General features: G+C 47.3%; 4 protein-coding genes across 5 annotated transcripts; 1 reads left to right on the top strand and 3 right to left on the bottom strand.

Annotated features, from left to right (window-relative positions):
• Window positions 1–304: 304 nt before the first annotated feature.
• Window positions 305–2790, bottom strand: LOC115386193 (Y-box-binding protein 2-A). Its single transcript, XM_030088415.1, has 9 exons — window positions 2710–2790; window positions 1819–1882; window positions 1543–1576; window positions 1377–1466; window positions 1068–1310; window positions 911–990; window positions 625–823; window positions 438–557; window positions 305–358 (listed from the first exon to the last, which is right to left on the bottom strand). The coding sequence occupies exons 1-9, from the start codon at window positions 2786–2788 to the stop codon at window positions 305–307; spliced, it is 963 nt and encodes a 320-aa protein (XP_029944275.1). The 5' UTR covers window positions 2789–2790.
• A 1592-nt stretch (window positions 2791–4382) lies between these two features.
• Window positions 4383–8280, top strand: LOC115386126 (eukaryotic translation initiation factor 5A-1). 2 transcript variants are annotated; one of them, XM_030088340.1, is made up of 5 exons: window positions 4383–4704; window positions 6079–6248; window positions 6631–6735; window positions 6814–6945; window positions 7015–8280. In XM_030088340.1, exons 2-5 carry the CDS (start codon window positions 6081–6083, stop codon window positions 7075–7077), a joined length of 468 nt encoding a protein of 155 aa, XP_029944200.1. In that variant the 5' UTR covers window positions 4383–4704; window positions 6079–6080; the 3' UTR covers window positions 7078–8280. The 2 variants fall into 2 exon arrangements, with proteins under 2 accessions (XP_029944200.1, XP_029944199.1); XM_030088339.1 differs by having other exon boundaries at window positions 6076–6248.
• Window positions 8281–8757: 477 nt separating this feature from the next.
• On the bottom strand, window positions 8758–11838 carry gps2 (G protein pathway suppressor 2). The gene is made up of 11 exons (XM_030088338.1): window positions 11699–11838; window positions 11155–11272; window positions 10930–11039; window positions 10701–10813; window positions 10541–10620; window positions 10375–10454; window positions 10106–10277; window positions 9932–10015; window positions 9775–9848; window positions 9588–9683; window positions 8758–9332 (listed from the first exon to the last, which is right to left on the bottom strand). The coding sequence occupies exons 2-11, from the start codon at window positions 11246–11248 to the stop codon at window positions 9240–9242; spliced, it is 996 nt and encodes a 331-aa protein (XP_029944198.1). The 5' UTR covers window positions 11249–11272; window positions 11699–11838; the 3' UTR covers window positions 8758–9239.
• A 1036-nt stretch (window positions 11839–12874) lies between these two features.
• Window positions 12875–15888, bottom strand: gabarapb (GABA(A) receptor-associated protein b). The gene is made up of 4 exons (XM_030088342.1): window positions 15669–15888; window positions 14128–14206; window positions 13892–14010; window positions 12875–13810 (listed from the first exon to the last, which is right to left on the bottom strand). The coding sequence occupies exons 1-4, from the start codon at window positions 15756–15758 to the stop codon at window positions 13730–13732; spliced, it is 369 nt and encodes a 122-aa protein (XP_029944202.1). The 5' UTR covers window positions 15759–15888; the 3' UTR covers window positions 12875–13729.
• Between the last annotated feature and the right edge of the window lie 1374 nt (window positions 15889–17262).

The raw sequence follows: 17262 nt of genomic DNA, 5'->3' as shown, positions 1-17262 counted from the left end.
TCCTCCAACCCAAGGACCTAAAAGAAAGAACATAAAAACACTATAGGAGACGAGGATTAAAGGACAGTGGGAAAAGAATTTTAAAAGACATTTAACAGACATATTGGTCTCAAAGAGTGGAAATGTTCCCTGTATCCAACAAAATCCTGAGTCCAACCACTCCTCGCCTGGTCCGGCGACAGTAACGCCCCTCCATCACTGCCAACATGGCTCAAGAACTCAAACCCTACACCGTTAGCTCAGCGCCGCGCTCGTGTGGGGTCCCACCTCTTGCCAGGGGTTACGCGACTTCCCCCCCCGGACGTTACTCTGTTGGTGTTGGTGCCGGTACTGTTGTTGGGGCCGGGGCCGCCGCCTGCTGAGGGGAAGAAAACCGCCGAGACGTGAGTCTACATGACAACCGAGCAGCGCAGCCAGCTATTTGATGATCGTCCCACCTCGGAGGACTGTGCTGTTTTAGGAGAGGCAGTTCTAGGCGAGGGTTTGGGGGATTTCGGCGTGGATTTGGCGGTCTGAGGCGGGGTGCCAGGCTCTGACGCGGACTTCTCCGTGTCGTTCTGCAAACGGAGGCAACGCATTGAAGAGACAAATACAGACTGGGCGAGAGAGTACGTCGTTTCTTACTTTCGAGACGGAGGACTCGGAGTTCCTTTGCCTGCGCGGTCTGGCCGGCCGGCGTCTGCGGGCCTTGGCGTCCTCTCCGTTGGTCTGGGGAGCCTCCGATGTCTCCGTCTGCTTCGCCTCGTCCTGCTCCTGAGGCGGCGGCGCAGCCGCTTGCTGGTCACCCGCCGCCTGGTCAGGAGGCGGCCGAGGGCGGAACGGTCTGGAATCAGAGACAAAACTTTAAAAAACCAGAAGCAAGTTCCAAGAACAATCAAGGTCTAGTTCTAGAAGCGGTCATGCGAGGTACCTGCGGTACGGGCGCCAGAACCTGCGTCTTGGCGGCCTCTGTGTTTGGTCGAGTCCGTCCTTCTGCTCTCCTTCCTCACCCTGACAGGAAGACGCGACCAACAGTCAACCAGACGTGACCAGTCCGCTCATCACAACCCTTCAGTGGTGCAGCTTACGTCTTGAGCCTCCTGCTGTGGTCGGCGAGGCCTCCGACGGCGCTGTGGCGGCCTGGCGCCGTCGTTCTCCCCCGAGCCGTCGGCCTCTGAGGCGGACGCCTGGCCGTCGGCCGGTCGACCCTGGTCTCCGGGCCGAGGGCTGCGGGGGAAGAACCGGCGGCGGAAGCGGCGTTTGTTGGGCGCGTAGCGGCTGCCTTTGACCGGAACGCCGCCGGGGCCGGTCACATTGGCCGCCTCCGAGCCCTGAGAGCAGGAAGGCATTAGAGACCAACAACAGGCTCTCAGGAGGAAACGCCGTCCACTTCTCACCTTGGCTGCCTCGATCACGTCGAATTCGACAATCTCCCCGTCTCCTACGCTGCGGAGGAACTTTCTGGGATTGTTCTTTTTGATGGCCGTCTGTCAAGACAGGAACATCCAATTATAGAGATAGTCCAGTTAATAAACATAAAATCAATGACTTTTCTTCTCTTACCTGATGAACAAAAACATCTTCTTTGGTGTCAGTCCTGCGAAACACAGAAATTGATTAATGGCAAAATGTTTAAGACCAATTTTCCCTCAAATAAACACAAGTATGTGATAGGAAAGAACCCAAGTAGGTATTAAATTTGGACAAAGAGTCCAAAAGACTTGACTCCATTTGGGCTGAGTGCCTCAAAGGAATCCACATTTTCACTTCAAGACTTACAAAAAAAACCCCAGAATTCAATAACAGAAGAAACCTGAGCTGGATCTCAGGAAGCTCTACCTGTTTATGAAGCCATATCCGTTCCGCACATTGAACCACTTCACTGTGCCTTGAACTGCGGTTGCTGCAAGAAGAGCACATGGTTGCGTGTCCCCAATGATTCAGTCAGGACGAAACATTTTTACAACCACCGACAGCACATAGCATGTTATCTGGCTTGAATGTATGGCAGCTTTCCCTAAGAACGGGAAAGAGGGAGTTCTGCAGATCAATCATTAACTGCTGAAGACTTTGAAACCAGGTCTGCAGGATGACATGGGTCAATGGCTCTGAAGGGGAAAAAAAAAAAACAGGCAAGACGTTCCACACTTGGCTTTAAAGTAGGAAAGAATGTCAGGAGTACAGCCCGAGTCAAACGGATTTCCTCATATCATTGTAAGTAGGTTTGATTGATCCACCTGCAATCCGGTGCATTGATTGCAGCTGCGAGGGGGCGCGCGCGCCAACAGCTGATAAGAAGCAGATTTAGGTCATGCGTTCAACCATTGGGTCAACATGCATTGACTGGAAAATGATGAGTTTGTCTTTCGTGATTGTGCACAAAAAAAAAAAAGTCACTTCTAAACATAAACAGATCAAACAATTCTCATGTTTCCGAGCGCGTTAATGTTTCACCTCGAGGGTATAAATGGTCATTTCCCAGGAAATCATAAAAAAAAAACTTGGCACGTGTTGATTATTATTCCATTTAATATCACTCGCACCTTGTTAACCACGAAACTACTTTCAAACATTAAAGAAACCCCTACATCTGTGGATTAAAACACCAAAGCGAACTTTTACGCACGAGACGCGCTTTATTTCACCCAGAACTAAAAAGTTTCAAGAGGACACGTGATGTTCAGTAGTAGTTGGAGGTCTAAAGGCGCACGCGGAGCTTTAAAGACCCACCGATGACTTTCCTCTCGGGCTGCGGCTTGTCCTCCAGCGGGGCGGACGGCGGCGCGTCCTGCGCTTCGGCGTCGGTCATGTTCACTGCTGATCCTCTCCCGGTTCCCCCTCCCTCCAAACCTGCCGGCGATCCACGGCCAAGGTTTTATCCCGAGGCCCCCTCGAGCTGCGGGACGGAAGCCGCGGTATCATTGGTCTCACCTGAGCGCAGGCTGGAGCCTGATTGGCTCCTCGCGGTGGGCAATTTGGAGGGAAAAATTAACAGGTGTAAGAAAAACACAGGTCCGACCCAAAGCCGCCTGGAGGGGGACAAGGAGAATCTGATCTTTTGGAACCTTTGACCAGGAACATGTTGGAAAAATCGGTGTCAGGACTAAAAGTCGACGATTTTAAAAAAGCAGTTTTTAAGTTATTTTGACTCTAAGTGTAAAACACGAACGTGAAAGTCACTTCAGTTCAGAGGCAACACACAGTCCAAATGACAAATTATTTAAAAAAGAAGCAAATATGCAAAAAAAGCTAGAAGTACTTAACTTTATTTTATTTTTTACTGTATGATATTTATTTATTTATTTATTTATTTATTTATTGTTAAAAAATACAGTGCGACGTAAAAAAAAACACATTTTATATTTGTGGCCCATTTTCTGGCATCTTAAAATATTATCAGTAACTTATCTATTTGTATATTTGTTGCATCTGCTGAAAGATTTGAACTCATAGCTGCAGTATAACGTGTATGATCATGTGGGGAGTATGTATTGCTGCTGCCTCAGGTGGTCTCCTCTTCATGGAAGTCCATTTATGCCACACAGAAAAAATAGGAATATTAATACTACTGAAAAGAAAACTTACACTGAAGAAATGGAAGAAGTATGAAAATCTCACACACAAGTAATTTATGCTAACTTGCATGTGCAGTTCCCCCCTTTAATTTGCAGTCATCATTTGATTATAAATTACAGGTTAAGTAGTGTCTTTGACATGCAGCCTTTAGAGGTCATCAGATTCCAGTTTCACTGCACTAAATTTATCCAGGCCTCTTATCTGTCAAGTTCAATGAGAGCCTGAGCTGTGGGTTTCCACACTGTGATGTTAGGATGAGCAGAAAGAGGAAGACTGTTGACAGGATGGCAGCAGCTGGAAAAATATAGTTACTACCAAAAAAATTCAATGTTTTTAGGAATTTACTCCCATCCCTTCTGTATAAAAATGTTCATAAAATGCTTGGCCTGAACAAGGCATGCACTTGTCGTTGGGTTCACGCGCCCACAGAGGGACATGGGGCCGTACTGCATGAGAATGAAAGCTGCGCATGCGCAGAGGAGGGTGGACGGCTGAGGTTTGTTTCATGAGCGTTTGGATGAGAGAATACATCAAGTGGCTGTAAGTGAGTCGGAAATAAACCGGGAACACTTCAGTATAAAAGTGTAAATGTCTTTCCCAAAAAATAAAACATTAAAAAATACGCCATTATAAATTAATAAATGAATATCTGATTAAATTAAGATTGTTTTAATGAATGTATGCATGTTTATTAATTCGTTTGTGCTTCTGAATGTTATTTTCAGGTGACGGTAAACTGATAATATCAGTTTTATTGTGGCAGCTCCAGGAGGAAGTGCTGAAGAGACAGTGGAGGGGAGAGCTGGGGCTGGACACGCACACACACGCACACGCAGACATCCAGCAGGGTGCAGGCTCTGGTTCTCCCGGCCTGGCGGCTCTGTGTAGCGGCTGTGCGCCTCTGAGAGGTGGAACCTGCAGTCCGGATCTCTCACACGGAGCGAGAGAGCCTGGAATGACACAGGAATAGAAGAGAGAGAGAGAGTGAGAGAGAGACAGAAAGAGAGAGAGAGAGAGAGAGAGAGAGAGAGACGCGGGGGGGAAGAAGGAGCTACATCGCCAAGCGAGCCCGGCCAGGCGACCTGCTCGGACCCGGGAAGAGGAGGAGGCATTCGGAAGAGGAAGAGGAGAGAGAGCGCGTCTCACAGGGTGAGTTCGACCCCGACGCGCCCAGAGCGCGGGGCGTGAGCAGGGGGGGGTTAGTGGGGGGGTTAAACCTGGGCACATGTCAGGTCTGGGCAAAATCGTGATATATCCCTTGTTATTTTTCTTTCTTTTTTTTTTTTTTTTAAACGTCAGACACGAGACACTTACAGCGCTTTGTTTTTGTGTTTTTGTTTTTTTTATCAACCAGACTCGAGACAACTTGTTCTTAAACAGAACAACAGCAGGAAAAAAAAAACAGAACACACCCAATGCACGGTTTAAATTAAGCAACGGGAGTGACTTTTGCTGCCGTTCCAGCCTCCCGTCACATGTCGGGACATGATCCCGGCGGTTGATGCCTCCGCCGCTCGCGCGCCGCCGCCGCCGCCGCCGCCGCAGCCATCACGAGTATTAGCTTAGTCATTATTGCCGGACAGCAGCGGGCCACGGCCACTCCGCGCCCCCGTGTCTGCTTCAACCACCCTCCTCCTCCCCCCTCACCGGGGGATCCCGGGGGTTGAAAGGCTCCGGCTGGGCCGGAGCTCCGGGAAGGGCCTCGGCCGGTGCGCACGGAGATGCGGAGCGCTCGGAGCGCGCTAGGCCGCAAGACAGGACTGACAGCCCGGTGTTGGCCGCCGCTGGGGGGAAAACAACAAACAAACAAACAAACAGCTGTTTTCACTTCCAACACACCCCGGCTAGAGTTTAGATTTACGCCTCATTTACGCGCGTGTTCCACGTTTCACCCTGTAAAAACCTGCTGAAGGATGGATCCACTGCGCACGCTCTCATGCCGCCGCTCTCAGAGTTTCATGAGTTATTTTCCTGTTTTAGTGGTCAAGAAAAGTTTGGTTCACTGCTTCATGGAATAATTAGATTTTTATACCGAAATTCATACAGAAATGTATAATTGTTTGAATTTTAGTTTAAAAAAACATCTCAGATCTTATGACAAAAGGTCAGATTATATAAATAAAGTGTGAAAACACTTGAAATGCTGCAGTCTGGACGTAATAAAACTAAAATCAAACAGAACTTTTCCTTTGTGTTGGGATTCTCTGACGCACAGAGTTCAGGAGTCCGGCTGGTTTTACCATGAGCTTTATTTAGCGCTCTTTGTCCTGCCCCAACTGCAGTAAATCAGCCCCATTACCTCCGCACAGACAGGTTTCTGTCGGTGCCAGCCCACGCTCACGTCTCCATCCTGCTGAGCCGGTGCGTCCGTCCCTCTTCTGTACCGTTCATGTCTATCGGCCGTGGCCTTGGAGCCGGTCCCAGCTGAGTCCAGACAGGTCAGCAGAACCTCCGAGCCCGGACCGACCGCACCAACCGTGTCCCCTGTGTCTCCTGTGTCTCCTGTGTCCCCCCCCGCAGCAGGCATGGCAGATGCGGACCTGGACTTCCATAGCGGCGATGCCGGGGCATCCACCACCTACCCCATGCAGTGCTCTGCCCTGCGCAAGAACGGCTTCGTCGTGCTGAAAGGTCGACCCTGCAAGATCGTGGAGATGTCCACCTCCAAGACCGGCAAGCACGGCCACGCCAAGGTCAGTAGGTCCCCGGAGGACGCCGACGTGGACACACTTGACTTCAGAAAAGTTAAGCTTTAAGGCAGTCGTTACTACGACTGAGAGTCGCTGAATGATCTCTGTGTTATCCGTTCGTCTCTGGAAGAGATGCAAGGTTATAGTCATTAATATTAATGCACATTAATGGAAGCACTCACTCTGCAAAAAAAAAAAAAAAACAAAAAAAAAACATTAAAGAGTCCCCAGTGGCCTTCAGTTCTCATCTGTAAAAACACACTGAGTACCTGAAAAAGCAAATAGGCCATAAATTATGATCCGAAATTGGGAGTTTTTCCAGAGAACGGCGGGAAACGTTTCCGTTCTTCCTTCAGTCCCTTTCCCGTCTTCCGCCCTCTCGCAGGTCCACCTGGTCGGCATCGACATCTTTTCTGGCAAGAAGTATGAAGACATTTGTCCTTCCACCCACAACATGGACGTCCCCAACATCAAGAGAATGGACTACCAGGTGGGACCGGGAAACGGGACGCTGGGACGTCGACAGAAGGATTAACAGGTGTTTTTTCCGTGTTGTCTGTTGTCGCAGCTGATCGGGATCCAGGATGGATACCTGTCCCTGCTTCAGGACAGCGGAGGGGTGAGAGAAGACCTGAAGATCCCCGAGGGCGACCTTGGAAAAGAGATAGAATCCAAGAACGAGGCCGGGGAGGAGATCCTGGTCAGTGTCCGCCCGGTCTGCTGTTTTTCCCGCCGGCCTCCCCGCTCTGACTCCTCGCTGCTCCTCCAGGTCACCGTTCTGAACGCCATGGACGAAGAGGCCGCCATCGGCATCAAGGCCTTGGGTAAATAATCCGCCGCAGGTCAAACCCAGAAGCTCCAGCTGTGTCCATCTCGCCCCGCCCCCCTGCCTCGACCCCCGCCCGACCCCAGCCTGCCTGAAGAGGAGTGTGCGCCTTGCGCAGAGCGATGCGTGTGCGAGCGCGACGCCCGCCGCGCGCGAGCCGCTCGTCGACGGCCGGCCGGAGGCCGCTCCAGTCGTCACCGTCCCAGGATGAGATTTGTTGTTTGGATCAAAAATTAAAACGGCGACATCCTTTTTTTTTTTTTAAATATATATAAATGTTATCAATGATTATGCATACTGGAAATATTCTAGGATTCGTGCATAGTTCTTTGATGCATATTTAGCTGAAATTCAGATCCGAAATAGAGAGAAAAAGTCTAGATGGGCAGATTGTTGCGGAGCAGCGTGCCTGAACCTTACATCGGGGTCATGTTAACACGATACGGAGCATGTGTAGCACAAAATGGAATTTAAACGAAAAGGCTTCACAGTTGATCTTGTGTATTTGAGCAATGTCGTATTGTTCCGTTAAACTGCCTTATCCACCCCCCCCCCCCCCCCCTCCCTCCCCCATCCCCCATAGTCTGAGGAAACGTTTTGTTGTAAACTGTCGAGTCAAAATTGTTCGATGCACTTTTTCTTTCTTGCACATGCGGGCCGCGGGGTGAGCTGCTCGCTGGATTCGCGTCTCAGTCTGTCGATCGTGTGTCGAGGTCAAGCTACAACACTCTGTCCTGCTCCATGTTTTTGTTTCCTTTCCCTTAAAGGGGATCTGTTGTTCTCACTGGGATTACTGCTTTTTCCTCATACTTGCAACTTTCTGTCTGGCGGTACGCGTAATTTGACACCAGCTTCGTAGTCTTGCTAGATTAAAAAAAAAAAAAAAACGACCATATGAGGACGTGTTGGTCAGGACGACCGGTCCCCTTTGAGCATCTTCCTCCTCCCCTCGTAACTGTGTTTCAGGGGCGGTCGAGATGCGCTGGACCTCTGGAAAACGAGGGAATATTGCCTCGTCAGAGCTATCCTCCCTCTTTTTTCCACCCTCTTCCTCCTCATTATTGTTTGTCATACTCTCTCTTTCTCTCTTTCACTGTTTTTCCAGACTCTTCTTTGGGCCAAGCTAGAGAACTGTACTATAAATGATTGAAAATCTAAAAAAAAAAAAAAAAAAAAAAAACTACATGCACATATAATGCAGCCATACCTGAACGGAGGCGTACAGTTGTGAACAGCAGAAAGTGTATTTGTAGCTATCAGGACGATGAGAAATGTTACAACTGCTTTTTTTTTTTATATATATATATATATATATATGTACATGTTCCCGATTTCTTAAGGGCTTGAACCTGAGATCTCTGTTCTGCTGAGGCTTGTTGCGTGCGTGCCGTTCGGGACTGAACGCAGTGTGGCACCACTCCCTTCAGCCCTGAACCAGCCCGTCCCTCTGCTGTGGATCACCTGAAAAACCTGTCTATTAAAACAAAAGGCTCCCGACATGGCACGTCGGCCTCTGTTTGTTTAAAAGCTGGTAGAACGTGAAAGTTGGCCAACGGATTCCTCCAGAACGCCCAAATTCGCCTGGTGAAGCCAAAACCATGCCATTTTGGTGAGATGCTTCTCAGATCTTACAGCCAGAATGTCTAAATTCCCCCCAAAACGAATAAACGGCGACAGAAACTGTTGTTCGTGGCTAACTGTTTATTTAACAACACTCAAGCAAGAAGAGCTCAAAGTAAGGCCGGGATGGAACATTAAAAGTGTGGCAATTAAACTCCAGACATATTTACTGTGGTTTGATATTTGCGTCGTCGATCGGCAAGTGAAAGATTTCCTCGAGTGCTGGTTTTCAGAGACACGCCTCTCGTCACGAGTTATTAACAATCCTGTGCACAAAAGCGCCGCAATAACGGCTTCAGTGTGATCGAAATAGTGAGGCGTTTTACAAAGAAACAACAAAATCATGGTTAAATCAAAGCAGGGTGTTTCACAGGAGCGCAGAAGTTTGACGGCTGTGGATCGACTTGTTAAAAAAAAAAAAAATGCTCAAAGAAATTATACAAGATAAAAAAATCCAATCCGAACGATCTGGATCCACCTCCGGCTCTTCAGTGAGGCTGTGACGTCTCGTCTCGGCGCAGGCGGCGGGGCGGGGCGGGGCGGGGCGGCTACTTGCCGTGGTGGTAGAACCTTTGGCCGCTCTGGCTGTGGGGGAGGAAACTGTGGCGAGGAGCCCCCTGGGGGGAGCTCTGGAACGGCGCCTGGCGACGGAGAGACGGAACATCGCACACGGTTAGTTATATATAGACGCCGATTCCAGCGAGCATCAGAAACATGTGGCAGCGTGTGTGATATCACGACGCGCTGCAGAGCTGCTTGAACACAGAAGTCTTAACGAGTGTGTGCACAATTGAAGAAGGAAAACTCAAAATGTAGATAAAATACGTGAAATGAGAGAGCTCGGCTTGTATGGGAACTGAGTGTATACTTGAGCGTTCATGAATGAAAAGACTGACCTTTGCAGTGGGAATCTGCACCGCCATCGATGGCGTTGGCAGCAGGCCCGGTGCAGACGGGTGCATGGCGGGAGGATGCATCGGCCTCAAAGCGCCCTGACAGAGCATCAACACAACGCAATCACTGTCAGCCATCACTTCAGGATCCTCTGCAGACTAAACGTCACTTTCTATTTCCTGATCTTACTGCATCAGTGAAGCCGGACTGTTGGTTGGCGTGCTCCAGCTGCTTCTGCAGAGGAATCCCTGCTCCGATGTATCCTGCACGACGCACACATTCAGTTGTTGCCGATACCGATCAGAATCTGATAAAGTGAGCTGAAAAGGAGAGAAGTGAAATGTACCTGGCTGGGAGGTGAAGTGACTGTGGACGGGGTAACCAGCCTGCTGGTGAGGAAGGTACTGCATGGCCTGGAATGCAGACGCACCTGCAAGGACAGAGGGAGACCAGAAACTCTGCATTCATAGGATCTTCATTTAATTTTATTAATGAAAGCAAGACACAGAATCCAACGTACCTCTAATCTGAGAGCTGCTTGCAAAGCTGACCGGTACAGAAGGCCCGGGGGCGTAGGTGGAGGGGTGCTGGGCCTGGGCCACCCCGTAGGGCTCATGGACCCCCTGTCCGCCGCTGAACTGCCCGTGCTCTGCCGAGCTGGAGCTGAACCCGGGTGTCTGGTAGTGTCGTGCCTGGAGGAAGAGGAAAAAGAGGAGGAGGAGGTGCCGCCGCTGCAAAAGAAAAACAAAACCCTGCATCCTCCTGCATGAAAACACTGCTGTCACTCACAGGAATCACAGTAGCTGGAAACAGCTGTTTGCTTCTCTCTCCCAGCAGCGCGCCAGGTCGACTGTGACTGACTGGACTACCTGAAGAGTTTTGAAGAGAATGGACAGATTAATGCGACTGGGATGAAATGAAAAACCTTCGCACTGCGCCTGGGAAGTTGTCTCACCTTGAATACTGAGCAGGTGCTGCCCTGCATGCATGGGCAGGCTGGGCTGGTAGCTGGCAGATGTCAGTGTTGTGATATCACTAAGAGGACAGGAAGTAGAGACATTAAAAACGCTTCAACCACAAGGACTGCTGGGTGAATTACCAAGAAAGATCATTACCTTTGCTCCTTTCTGCGCCTCTTCTCCTCCTCATGGAGGACTTTCTTCAGCTGTAAAAAGAGCTGATGTTTCTCTTCTTGGAGTCCTTGAAGTTTTTCACCCATCTTCATCACCTGATGTTTACATCCGGGCAGAAAAACAGGATGTTTGTTAAGGTAGAGTTTCATCTGATGTAATAATCCAACATGAAAGGAAAAAAAGTGGACTTTTCTAATTCTTCTTTTTTAACCTGTTCTTTGGTTTCTTCCAAGGACATCCTCTCTTCTATTTCTTTCGTCCTTTTCCTCTCCTCCTCTTCTTTCATCTTCTGCTCCATCATCTTGTCCACCTCTTCCTCCTCTGCACAATCAAACACAAGACATACAGTCAGGGCGAGAATTACATATTCTACTAATGTCAAATTCCCACTGAGAGAGTGTGTGAGATATAAACAGAGAGAGACAGACGGACGGACCTTGTCTCTTGCGCTCCCTCTCCCTCATGATGTGCTTGTGGAGGGCTCGGGCCATCGCGTTGGACAGCTTGGGTCTCTCCAGCAGGGCGGGCATGGTGACAGGCAGCGGAGGGGCCAGCTGCAGCCGGGGGGGGGGGGGGGGGGGGGGGGGGCAAACATTTTATTTATGGAAGCACATTCACAAATACATTAAACAATATGTAAACATATATATCGGTTTATTAATTCGGTAATGTAACGAAATGCCCCAAAAGGCCCACAGCTAACTAGCTGCTACCGGCTAGCTGCTACTTAGCATGGTTAGCTATAACTCCAGTCAACCCGCTGAGTGTTTCTGCAACACAACACAAAGAAACGCACACATGTTTTGGAGTATCGGCTGTGAAGTTCGGGTGTGCAAATCAGAGGCAAAAACCACTGATATATAAACGCCGGCGAGCAAACGTGAGCTAGCAACCCCCTAGCTAGCTGCTACACACTGCATGTCATTACATCTAGCGCCGCTTTACATCTGGCCGCAGTTATAACGACACAAACGTCCTACTTTTATTGCTTTGTGAGTCGCTTGAAAGGAACCCAGCCGTCTGGTGCGCGGACGAACGGACGAGCTGAGCAGTCCAACTAAATAAATCCAAAATATAAACAGACCGAGACGTTTTCGTCCCGGGTTGATTCCGGTGCACTTCCCGTATCAAGTGCGACCGCGGTGCATTGTGGGAATTGTAGTTTAATACAGATGATCTCGGATTCCAGTGTAACAAAACAACAACAATAAAGGAATTTAAAAAAAACACCTTTTGAGTTGCCAGAGTTTCTATTTGGGGTAGAAGATATCTCGAGTTTGTTTTGAAAAAAAAAAAAAGCTTGTCAGAATACTTGTCAGTGCTTGTGCTCCTAAACCATGTTCAGTAACAATCAGCAGAAAAGATCTAAACTGATGACTGGGTTCATCCAGGGTTGTGTGCTGCAGTGGTTCTATATTTGAAAAGCTTTAACAAACCCTTCCTTGATGATCTATTATTTATTGGTACCCGATCTGTCCAGGATGTACATAGTGTCCATAGTGGATGAAGCAGTTTAGAATATATGAGGAGGCCTGTGTTACGCCAGGCCCCAATAGACAATTTTCCACCAATTTATCAATTTCTACATTTAAGAAAAAAAGTCGCACGTTAATAATTCAATAAAAAGTGCGAGAATGACTCAGCAAAGCCCCACTATCTGAGAAACCACTGTCTGTTTCCGGGCTGAGCATCACCGGCTGCACAAAGCCAGCCATGACAAATATGCAAGTCAGGGTGTAACGCCGTGACCGAGTCACAAGTCTGCTGGCTGAGCTGGCAGAGGCGAGGATACCGAGATTGTTATTGTGCGTGAGCAGGATTAGAAATGAACAGATCAGACCGACGGCCGGGGCTGAGCAGTCCCAGATAAAGCCCGAAACGCTCTGTGCGGAATGTGCTGAGGGGAGATAGCGAATAGATAAAAACCGACAAAAGATGGCAAATAGGGAGGAGATTCATGGACGGAGCGAAGGAAAGCGTCAAGACGGTGGTTTCAACAGAAGAGGAGGGATCTTTTAAATATATATTAAAAAAAACAAACAGGACACCGACAGCTTTTCATCACATTTTATCATGTATGGTCATGAGTAGAGAGAAAGAGCCAGTAATGCAGCTGTATACAGAGTTCAAATCGTTCTTTTTTTTTAAAAAATAAGAAAAAAAGGGAGACAAACTTAAAAAAAAAAAGAAGAGAAAATTACACTCAGCTTTACAATACCTTTAGAAAGTAAGCCATCTAAAATTAACAATAACAACAATAATCATTATAGCAGTCAACATAACAAGTCTTTACCACTGAAAGCAGAGGATGATTGTTGAGTCTGAATTCTATTCGACTCCGTTCAGACGCAGGGCGAGCGCGAGAAATCAGCAATGAGCAACTTCTTACATCAGCCGGCCGAAAAAACAAAACAAAAACAAACCACTTTCTTCTTCTTTATAGGGAAAGAACTGCTGCAAAACAGTTATCCTTCACTCCGTCAGAGACCACCTCACTGCCCTCGACTTCTAAAAGCCGTTCAAAACCTAAACCACACGTGTTTTTTTTTTTTCTTTTCCTGCAAATCAAACTGGAAAACGATAAATCCCGATCGCTGTCAACCGGTGCCGATTTGAACTCGCATATCAAGGCTTTCTTCCCTTATCCCCGGGTTAACTATACTTACAACCTATTCTAACATCATTTATTCTGTCTGATCAGAAAACTACGATCAGTTAAGAAACTAGAGATTCGACTGGCCGTGAGACCGCTTACCCAAACTTCCTACTGAAAAGAAAGAAGAAAAAAAAAACAAAAAAAAAACAGGAGCCAAATACAATTCAGACTTCTGAATATTAAAGACAAAAATGAACAGGAGAAGTGATGTGTAGTTGGTGAAAGTGCTTTTGACATATTTACTGTGGGAACTCTAGGCTGCTGAGCTGGATTTATTATTTAAATGAATGAACGGTGGAGGTCTCAGAAAGATGTGTAGTGGTTGGAGGGGGGGGTGGGGGGGGGGGGGGTGGGATCAGATTTCCCTTTGGCTGCTCCCGTACACACTCTCATCACTGTAGGCAATGTAGAGGAAAAAGTCCTCTTCGTGATGCTCCTGGAAGACACGGAAAGGAGGGTTAATAAAAAATGAGGCAAAACAACACAGCGCTGTGTAAAATGTGAGTAAGAGCCCTGCCTGGTACAACGCTCCCATGGTCGCTGAGGTGGGTGGAATGACGTTGTTTACGAAGAAGAAGAGCGCGTCCTCGGCTCGCAAGTGGATTCTTTTTCGGATGAGGAAGTAAAACTGGCCCACTGATTGAAAAAAACAAAAAAAAAAAAAAACAAGAAGCACAAACGGTTTAATTCATTTCAGACTCCACGTGTTAGATTACACCGAGCCAACATCGTTTGACGTAGTGCAGCGTTCACCTGTCAGGTCGGAGGGGACAAGGTATTTCTTTTTGTCCAAGTCTCCTATTCTGGCTTTGGGGGCTTTCTCCACGATTACCTGAGGGACAGACAGAGGCGGTGAGGAACCTGGAAGCACCGCGGACCTGAACAGATCTTATCGAGTGTGAGGTACATGGACTTCACCTTTCTGTGAAAAAGGATCTGAAAATGTGACAAACTGTCAGTCAAGCGTGGTCTGAGCTGCTTTATCGATGCATGTCACATTGTTTAGCAGCACAGGGAGCAAAAATAACCACCTCAGGTTTCACAACTTTTAAGGTCTGGGGTTGTTTATATACTCGCCCGAAACTGCTGTTTTTAGATTACTGCATAAAATTTTTTCCCCTTGATTGTTTGGTTTTCTGTTCTGCATTCACATGAAAATGCACTTTCGAGCTTTGATTTTTTTATTATTTTAAAACATTAAGTGCAATTTTGAGAACTTGTGGCAGATAATTTACGTTAATTTCTAATTGTTGGTTGATTTGTTCAGCAAATTGAGGAACTAATCGGTTTTCCGGTTTACCTGTGGTAAAGTTTCACCTTTCATTGTATATTATCCTCAGTGACACAATAGAGCCATATGAATCTGGAGGGGATTAACTGGTTGAATACTATCGAGGGAAGGAGGAATAGATTAAAAATCATGGCTGATGATAACCATTAGTTAAGTTAGTATATTCATAATACTTCAGTATTACTTTAGTATTAGTAAGTGTTACTTTTAAAAGAGGAAATGATTTTCTTTCATCAGTCCGAATTTTTATTCTGTACAATTTATATTTGACTTTCCTCTATAAATTCTGTGTGGAGCAATGCTACAAAGAATTTCTCTCTGGAATTAATAAATTAATTCTATCCTATTCTATTAACATCAGCTGTAATGGGGCGACCGTGATCTGTCAGTCATGATGATAATAACATTTTAATGGAGCCACATTATCACTTTGACTGTGGTATTTACATGACACCAGTAAAGCATGGATTTACTGACAGATTTGGCCCAGACGGCTTTAATAAGTCAGTTTGTGTGGCATGAAGCCAGAGACTCGGAGATCTCGACTCAATCTACCTCCAGAGGAGCGACGTAAACAAGTTCCTATTTTAAGGTGCTGTTAGCTTTAACATACACCCAGCAGCCCCGTTCCACCCCGACACGTCTCTCCTCATGTGCACAAAAACATCAACACATCTACTGCTCTGTGGTGGGATTGTTTCTTTGGTTTTTTTATCCGATTTCTTAAAATAATAATAAAAAAAAATAATAAAAAAAAAACAACGCAAAGGCGGAAGAAAGGAGGCTAACCTGGCCTGCTCACTGCGGCCACACCGGGATCCTCCGTTCACCTCTAGGCGAGCTGTTTACGAACGTGGCACTCAACAACACGCACGGATGCGTGTAGCCACGGCTTATGTGGATATTTCCACCGAGATATTTGAGAGTCGATGACTAACCTCGACAAATTCAGAAAGCCGCGATCCTGCTAACAGCACAAATGGAGCTAGCGTTAGCTACTTACTGGCACCCGATCCGGATACTTCTTCCTTATTTTCTCGCCCTCGGACCGTCTCTTCTCGAACGGGTGCTCTTCTTTGTAGTGGAACTTCATGGTGAGCGGAGATGACAGACAAAACAGCCGGTCACTCTCGGGGTTTTTCAACGCTGGGCTCTGACTCGGGGAGCGACTGGAAGTGCTGACACACAAACACAAACGATGCTGCCGCTGCTAACTAGCTTTAGCTCCCACAGCTGTTTTCCTAGTGCGACTGCGGCGGAGGGATACAATAACAACATGACGCTGAGGGAGAGGGCGAGTTCGCAGGGTGGACTTTAACTCTCCAGTTGGCCACAGCGGCTTAGATTATGGATCATTTACCCAAATAGATTATTTTCTCTAATTGTAACCCAGACTTCGTTGGTATTTTTCGATACGTGACGCAATCCTGGAGGGGAACTACTTTATTTTTAAGGCTTGCGGCGCACGGAGACCTGGAGCGGGGCGGTGAGGAGGCCTCTGTCCTTGTCATATGACCGCGGCCCAGCAGTCAGAACGAGACGGGATGACCAATTTAACCGCAAATCTGCCTTAAAACACTCATTTTTTTGAGCTTTTCTACAAACCGCCGCAGTTCAGTCCAGCACGTTTTCGCTAATCATCCTGAACATTAGACTTTAAGACTAGTCTGGCGTCTTGATTAAGGTGTTGTTGCCACATCAGAGGTGTAATGGTCAGACTATCTGACACGTCAACTCGCTTCAGGGTCTGTGACCTTTAAAAATCTTTTTAAAAAACAGAAAAACAGCTTGTTTACTTATGTCTCTAAGAAATCCCCTCTATTTCCTAGATTTAATTTTTTTTTCAAATCTGTTTTCATGACACTTTTGTCTGTTTTTAACATGACTCAGCTCACTCATGTGATAACTGTGCCTCACTGTCTCATGATCATTCTGTGTGAGCAGACCTGAACACTTCCCTCACCTGATGGCACTCCTCTCCTTGACAATGGAACTGAAAGTGAAAGGAGGATGCTCTGTCAAAGCAGAATCACATACTTTCCCCACAACTTAGCAGCAGGTCGAAGCAACTTGAGGGCATTCCAGGAAGTGGAAGGTTTATTGTAATGATTGTGTGCTTTTGTTTGGTTAGAGCAGTCGCTAATCTGTGTGTATTTGTTGGCAGTCGGCTGAGTACTGAATCAGGAGCTGTGAAATACTGGAAAACAAATCGGGTCTGAAGCAAGATTTCATCAGTTACAATCAACCGAGAGGACAGAGGAGGTGATTTCTGTCACATCGGCACCGTGTTGGAGCTTTTTGGGAATTTCCACTGACCTTTCTACATATTTCTGAGTATGAAAGGGAGGCAGAGGTGTGGTCAGTACAGGAGATTCAAGAAACGCAGCCAGATGTTCAGTACACACAAGCACTCACCTCGGGGAAACAGCATTGGTTGACATGTTTCACAGAACGTATATATAGATTTTCAGCGTTGTTGCCAATTCAATAAAATATGAGATGAAAATAATCGAACTTCATGTCAGGGACTAGAACTGAACAGATCCTGACGTTACGGACGTGAGAAGCTGCCGAGACGTACAGTCAGGCCGAAGAGT

Source organism: Salarias fasciatus, chromosome 3 (genome assembly GCF_902148845.1).
Source record: "Salarias fasciatus chromosome 3, fSalaFa1.1, whole genome shotgun sequence".
NCBI classification, from domain to species: Eukaryota; Metazoa; Chordata; class Actinopteri; order Blenniiformes; family Blenniidae; genus Salarias; species Salarias fasciatus.
The sequence above is the reverse complement of the archived record's forward strand: the minus strand, read 5'-3'. Positions and strand labels throughout refer to the sequence as shown.

Coding starts and splice junctions, on each gene's coding strand:
- LOC115386193 (XM_030088415.1), bottom strand. CDS start 2,788: ATGACCGACGCCGAAGCGCAGGACGCGCCGCCGTCCGCCCCGCTGGAG. Junction 1,577..1,818: donor GGATATGGCTTCATAAACAG/GTAGAGCTTCCT, acceptor TGTGTTTCGCAG/GACTGACACCAAAGAAGATG. Junction 558..624: donor CCGAGTCCTCCGTCTCGAAA/GTAAGAAACGAC, acceptor CTCCGTTTGCAG/AACGACACGGAGAAGTCCGC.
- gps2 (XM_030088338.1), bottom strand. CDS start 11,248: ATGCCCGCCCTGCTGGAGAGACCCAAGCTGTCCAACGCGATGGCCCGA. Junction 10,621..10,700: donor AGGCGCAGAAAGGAGCAAAG/GTAATGATCTTT, acceptor CTGTCCTCTTAG/TGATATCACAACACTGACAT. Junction 9,849..9,931: donor TCACTTCACCTCCCAGCCAG/GTACATTTCACT, acceptor TGCGTCGTGCAG/GATACATCGGAGCAGGGATT.
- gabarapb (XM_030088342.1), bottom strand. CDS start 15,758: ATGAAGTTCCACTACAAAGAAGAGCACCCGTTCGAGAAGAGACGGTCC. Junction 14,011..14,127: donor TGTCCCCTCCGACCTGACAG/GTGAACGCTGCA, acceptor TTTTTCAATCAG/TGGGCCAGTTTTACTTCCTC. Junction 13,811..13,891: donor CCATGGGAGCGTTGTACCAG/GCAGGGCTCTTA, acceptor CGTGTCTTCCAG/GAGCATCACGAAGAGGACTT.
- LOC115386126 (XM_030088340.1), top strand. CDS start 6,081: ATGGCAGATGCGGACCTGGACTTCCATAGCGGCGATGCCGGGGCATCC. Junction 6,736..6,813: donor TCAAGAGAATGGACTACCAG/GTGGGACCGGGA, acceptor CTGTTGTCGCAG/CTGATCGGGATCCAGGATGG. Junction 6,946..7,014: donor AGGCCGGGGAGGAGATCCTG/GTCAGTGTCCGC, acceptor CTGCTCCTCCAG/GTCACCGTTCTGAACGCCAT.